The following is a 6,510-nucleotide window of genomic DNA, read 5'->3' on the forward strand; positions in this document are numbered from 1 at the left end:
AGGGGTGTCGGGTCCTGCTCTCCCCCGACATCGAGCGGTGTTCGGTCCTGCTCTCCCCCGACATCGAGGGGTGTTCGGTCCTGCTCACCCCATCATGTCGCCTTAAGACACCCCGATGCTCCCCTCATACTCCATCAGACTCTCTTTACAGACTTTCGTCTGGGGACTCTGGGGACACCGGGGACACCCCACTGAGGAGGGGCTAAGCCATGGACTGTGGTTGCTCACGGGACGGGTGGCCTTGGCTGTGAGCCAGAAGAGGGAAGGGCCTTTCAATGGAGCAAATTCCATCCTAAGTGGTGGTGGCAGGTGTCACTGAGTGGATCCCAACTCGCAGTGACCCCGTGTGACAGAGCAGAGCCGCCCCACCCCAGGGTCTCCTTGGCTGTCATCTTTACGGGAGCAGATCGCCAGGTCTTTCTCCCACGGAGCTGCTGGGTAGGTTCCAACCACCAACATTTCAGTTGGCAGCTGAGCACTTAAACATTGTGCCACCGGGGATCCTTGTTCTTCTTTCTACTTGTCTGAATTTTCCAACACTTCTTTAATGAGCATAGCTTGCTTCTGCTTATTTAAAAAACACGTCTATATAATTTGGGATCTGATTTCTCTACATTGTCACCAACACCTGTTGTTATCGACTTTTCTAATTTTGTAACTCTCCTTGTTTTACTTTGAACTTCTACAATTTCTGGAAAGATTAAAACCCTCTTCATAAACCCACTAGCTGTTCCACAAGTGATAAAATAAGCTTGCTGTGCCATCTAGTGAACCCCGACTCACAGTGGCCCCACGTGACCAAACAGAACTGCCCCTGAGGGTTTCCCAGGCTGTCATCTTTATGGGAGATTGCCAGGTCTTTCTTCCGTGGACCCCTGGGTGGGTCTGAACCACCAACCCTTTGGTTAGCTGCCGAGCACTTAATTGTTGCACCATATGTATTCTCCTTCTTTCCTGAACCTAAATACCCAGCCCTTGGAAAACAACCAGATTTTGTTGTCTGTAGTGACACACAATACAGCCAGAGGGGACGCTTCTCTTCCTGCTCCTCCGACTTCCCGTCACTAGAACTGCCTGCTCATTTATGTTTTAATCACTCTCCCTCATTGCTGTGGCTCACTTCTGATGCCGCATCTGGAACCACTGCAGGCCGACCACCATCTGTACCGCGGAGATAAGTCACCTTCCTGGGCAGGCGTCCACAACGGGCCAGGTTCCACGCCACCAGGGTCCTGGACTAGAACCTCAGCTTTTCCAAGTGCTTTCACTTCATTCCTGTCTGCTTGGTTATTATTTTTTAATCCGCCTTGCTCTGAATTTACTTACGTCACGTGGCAAAACATTGCCGAGCAACTTGCTATGGGCCTGCGAAGATTCTGCAACTGATTTTAGTACAAGCGGAATTTTCCAAGCGCCCTCTAAATAAAGTGTGAGGGTTTTTTTGGTTTGTTTTTTGTTTGTCAACTACAAAATACCGCTAGCCACGATTAGTCACTCACAGAATATCTGATAATAAACATACCATAAAAATCCCATTAAAAAAAAAAAACCTCCAAATATGGCTTTTTTAAAAAATTCTGATTTTTAGACTAGTTTCTTCCCTGACATCAAGGCTGCCCGCATTGTAGGCACAAGCCCAAGAGGCTGCTGGGATCCTCCAGTGGGAGGAAAAGAGGACACAGGCGCCATGCAGCACGACAAGGCCAGCTTGCCCCCTCCCTCCATCAGTCAGTCCTCCTGTCCACCCATCTGTCCGTCCCTCCCTCCCCAGACCATCTCTCCGTCCGTCCCTCCCCAGGCTGCAGGACTCAATCACACAGGCCGAGTGGTCAGGGCCTCAAAGGCCGGGAGCAGAGGGCAGCGGGCCGACCACGGGAGCCTGTCCCCTCATCTGTCCAGTGAAGACAGAGCCCCAGCGGGGCGACCGTCCCCTCGTCTGTCCAGTGAAGACAGAGCCCCAGCGGGGCGACCGTCCCCTCGTCTGTCCAGTGAAGACAGAGCACCAGCGGGGCGACTGTCCCCTCGTCTGTCCGGTGAAGACAGAGCCCCAGCGGGGCGACTGTCCCCCTGCCAGAGGGCTGTGATGGCTCCAGCTCTCCAGGGGGGGATGTATCCCAGGCTCCCACCGCAGTTCCCACCTCCAGCTGCTCCTGCCCACACACCTGGGAGGCCAGAGAGCCTGCCCCCCAAGCGTCCCTCCTACGCCAGCACCTCCCGCCAGGACGCCCCCAGAAGCAGTCAGGCCCCAAAGCTGTGTGGTGTGGCGGGAAGACACCGAAGGGTCACGGCACTCACCAGTGGTGGTGGGTGGTCAGCACAGTGGTCAGCTTCACGCCGTGCTTCTTCACGGTCTCCATGACCTATGCCCAGAGGTCAGAAAGAACAAAGGCCACACTCACTCCCCACCCCGGCTCCCCGGCCCCGTGGCCCCACTCGCCCTGACTCCCGACTCGCTCTGACTCTGGGAAAGTGGGGGAAAGGTGCCCTTTCTCTCTGGACCCCACACACACCCTCTCTGGGCCCCCCTGCCCTGAGGCCACAACCCCTGGAGGGGGCACCGCAGGGCAGAGAGCCACGAGGAGGGAAAGCAGTCCCAGGGGCTCACTGCACCCCATGTTGGAGTCGGAGCCCCTTTTCTCTCCCTCTGGTCTTCTCCACCCTCCCGTCCTGACGGCTGGACACACGTTCAGGAGTGGATTCCTCTCCACTGGGTTCTGGCAGAGCGGCCAGGACACAGCGCCGCTGGCGACGAGGCACGAGACAGGCCCCGACCCCGTCGGCTCCTGCGCAGGCCGGTTATGCCCGCAAGACTGCAGGCTGAGAAATTCTGAGGGGTCGCGATGGCACCCAACAACAACAGACTGAGACAAGGCTGGAAGCAAAGCCCCCCAACACATGCCCTCCACCCCCACCAGAGCCAATGACCCAGACCTTCTGGGGCTGCACCGGGTCCACGATGGCGGCCTCCTTGGTGTCCCTGTCGATGAGCAGGTACATGTAGTTGTCGGTCAGGGCGGGCAGGAGCTCCACCTTCATGGCGGCCTGCTCAACCACCGCGCTCTTCCGCAGGTCGGTGTGATGGAACAGGACTCCCAGCAGGGCTGGACCTGAGGACACAACGCAGCTTCAGGGCGGCGTCCAAGTGAGGCCACGCCAGCCGAGACTTAAACTTAGCCCTAGCCCAGCACTCGGTCCCGGGGACGGCGGGGCAGGCCATGTCAACACACGAGCGTGGTCTCGGTTCCTCTGACAAGGCCGAGAACATCCTCACTCGGCCACTTATTTTGGAGGAAAACAGAACCTGGTTCGTGTTCCTGTTTGCGGAAATCAGCTGTTGAGACTTATGCCCCTTGTTTTCTTTTCCAAGGTCTTAAAGGGACCAGGAGGAGTTCCCGGGCAGTGCAAATAGCTACGCACATGGCTAACCAGAAAGTTGGAGGTTCGAGTCCACCCACAGGCACCTCAGAAAAAAGGCCTGGCGATCTACCCCTCAAAAGATCACAGCCATTGAAAACCCTGTGGAGCACAGGTCTACTCTCACACGCCTGGGTCACCATGAGTTGGAGTTACCTCAACAGCAACTGTTTTTGTTTTTGTTTTTTTTTTTTTTTTGACAGGTACCAAAACTGCCAGCTGTGTGTTATGATTCCAGCCGCTGTCAAACTGCCCAGGCCCAGCTCAGAACAAGGACAAAAAGCAAGGGGCTCGGGTGAAAGCACTGAGCCTGGCCGATTAACCCAGCACCCAGTGCTGCCTCCCTGAGCTAAGAGAAGGACAGAGCCCTGCTCGGACCCCTGGCCATAGAAGAAAGCAATATTCGCTCTCCAACAGCAAGAATTCAAGACGTGGACAAGGCACCCCCACCGCCGCCAGTCCTGAGAAACGGAGAGCTGGCCACCCTGCTTTAGTCTCGTCTGGAGGACTCAGCTTTACTGGCCAACTGGGTCAGATGACTCCGCCAGGGGTGGGGACTGAGGGACACAGCACCTCCACCGTCCCAGAAGACAGACACCAACGTAGCTTCACAATGAAACTCCTGCTGATTGGAATACATGCGGGCCGAACAGTCCGGTAAGTCTTAGCTCGAAGGGGGAAATCCACAAAGGCTGACGGAAGGCGGCTGTGATATCCTGGGCTAGGTGCTGGGAGGGGGCCTCTCCCAAAAGGATCTGGAAAGCAGGCAGCGCTCACTGACTGACTACGTCCCCAGGGGCCGTCTCAACGCCATGGCCAGGAAAAGGGCCTAAACTGTCGCTTTCACGATTATACAAACATATCCGTTTCCCCCTCTGACAGCCAGCTGGGCATGCTCCAGACCCTTCTCCTCATCACAGCAGACAAACATTTTTGTATGCTCAGGTTTCTGTGATGTCCTACTTCCCCTGAGCCCTGGCACTGTCCAAGCCCCAGCAGGACTACAGAACAGTGTCTGTGTGGGGGGAGCAGGGGGATTACAGCAGGACTCAGCATTCTCCTCCTCAAAAGGGGGCGCTGTTTATATATTTCTTGGCAGAATCTTAAAAACGAGCTTGCTGCCCGGGTGAAGGGAACATGACTTCCCACTGGTGCTCAGCCTTCTCCTGGCACTGAAGCGGCCTTGTGGAGAAGCTGGCCGCCTGGGAAAGGTGCACTGATTGCTAAGGAAGAGTTGGTGTGGTGCTGGCACCATGGAAACCTTACTCCTCCATAAATAGCTCAGCGCTGCCTGAAAACGCTACCACTCACAGGCTTGCAACTGCGATACTTTGTTCAGAGATCCACACCCGCAGCCTGTGCTCTGTTTGAACCACAAAATATTTTAAAATTTCACAGGATTTTTGCTTCTCTAACTGGGCGCACAGGTCTCTGGGTGGTGCAAACAGTTTTCAGTCAACTGCTAACCTAAAGGTTGGCGGTTCAAACCCACCCAGTGATACCGCAGAAGAGGCCTGGCAATCTGCTCCCGTAAAGATTACAGCCAACACCCTACTAACTCAGAACTGAAGCCACTCCCAAAGTCCACCTTTCAGCCAAAGATTAGGCAGGCCTACAAAACAACACACGGGAGGAACGTGCTTCTTAATTCAGTCAAGTTTACAGGACCAAATGGGCAATACCTGCCCCAAGGCGAAGACAAGGCAGGGAGGCACAGGAAAACTGGTCAAATGGCCCTGGGAACCCAGGATGGAAAGGGAAAGGGGGAGAGTGCTGACACATTGTGGGGATCGCGATCAATGTCACAAAACAATTTGTGTCTAAATTTTCAAATCAGAAACTAATCTGCACTGTAAACATCCACCTAAAGCACGATAAAGTTAAAAAAACAAAAGGTTACAGCCAAGAACCCTTTGGGGCAGTTCTACTCTGTCACATGGCCACTACAAGTCTGAGTTGACTGGACGGCACCAACGACAACTGGGCCTGTCGTCTCCTGACATCAGTGCGAAGGGAGCAGAGGGGAGAGACTCTTTAAATGGGACAGTCACTGTCCGGCTTACACTCTTCCTGGCTCCTGATGCAAACACTCTCAACCATGACACTTCAGAATGTCCCTAAATGGAAGAAAACCTGTAGTTCAGAAAACAGGCTCTTTCCTTAGCAATGACAACATTTCAGCCCCTCCAGATTTGAAAGTGGGTAAGGATGACCTCTCTGCCTGCTCCGTCTCTCTACCTAGTACTCAGAGGTCATCCAGCTGTTAACCAGCTCCCAAACACAGCAAGTTAACCAACTGCCCCTATTGCTACATCGGCTAGATAAGATGGCAAATAATAGATTTCAAAATCAAGGCCCACATATTCCAACAACGCTAGCAGCAACACTGTGAGAATCTGAAATCTGGAAGAGCAGGCAGTTGGGGGCCAGCGGGTCCAACACCACTCATTAGGGAGGTGGATGGAACAACAGACCCAAGGAAGGAGGTGACCAGCGCAGGACCCCTCAGCTCACAGAACCAAGTCTTGGTGGACGCCAGTATTGTTCTAGGGTTCTGCCCTTGGTCTTCATTTTATGCCTCAAGGTTTTCCTTGCCAGCTAAAACTGGTGTGAAATGACGTGATTTCTTTGTGGAGACATATACACAACATTTTATTGGGCTTCAGGCACAATTACATCACCACAGGGAACAGAAATGTGGGTTTTTGTATTCCATGGGGGGAAAAAGATGTGGAAACCCCGAGAGTCAGGGGTAAGGGCCTCAGCTACCTGCCGGACAGACCCCAGGGAGAGGCTGGGTTCCCAAAACGGGGATTCTGAGCTGTTCTGGAACAGACGTTTCCTTACCTAGCACAAAGCCTTCCGCACCCCCAGCTGACAAGTTACCCCACTCTCTGTCTTCTGCCCCTCTCACTCGTCTGACTCAACTCCCGGGAGCCTTTTCTGGACCACAACCGGCTGCCTACCGGTGGTCCCCGAGGCGTTAGACACCTGTGTCGGTAAAAGACAGCGTCAGCTCGCGGCCGCCCCCTGCCGGCGCCCCGGCGCGTCGGACGCGGACGGCCCAGAGCGCGGCCGGGCTCGCGACGTCCCGAC

The 6,510-nt window shown here is 54.6% G+C and overlaps 1 protein-coding gene across 2 annotated transcripts in view; it reads right to left on the reverse strand.

Moving 5' to 3' along the window:
• Positions 1–6,510, reverse strand: part of HAGH (hydroxyacylglutathione hydrolase) — a 16,302-nt gene that overhangs the window by 9,429 nt on the left and 363 nt on the right. Inside the window, exons 1-3 of one of the 2 annotated variants that reach the window (XM_023728390.1) lie at positions 6,262–6,395; positions 2,932–3,107; positions 2,296–2,360 (exon numbers count right to left, since the gene is read on the reverse strand). In XM_023728390.1, the coding sequence (XP_023584158.1) occupies positions 2,296–2,360; positions 2,932–3,036 (170 nt within the window). In that variant the 5' untranslated portion in view covers positions 3,037–3,107; positions 6,262–6,395. Of the gene's footprint in view, positions 1–2,295; positions 2,361–2,931; positions 3,109–6,261; positions 6,396–6,510 lie in introns of those variants that run through there. The other variant, XM_023728389.1, reaches the window with a different exon arrangement.

The sequence above is a fragment of the Trichechus manatus genome, unplaced genomic scaffold (assembly GCF_000243295.1).
Source record: "Trichechus manatus latirostris isolate Lorelei unplaced genomic scaffold, TriManLat1.0 scaffold00024, whole genome shotgun sequence".
NCBI classification, from domain to species: Eukaryota; Metazoa; Chordata; class Mammalia; order Sirenia; family Trichechidae; genus Trichechus; species Trichechus manatus.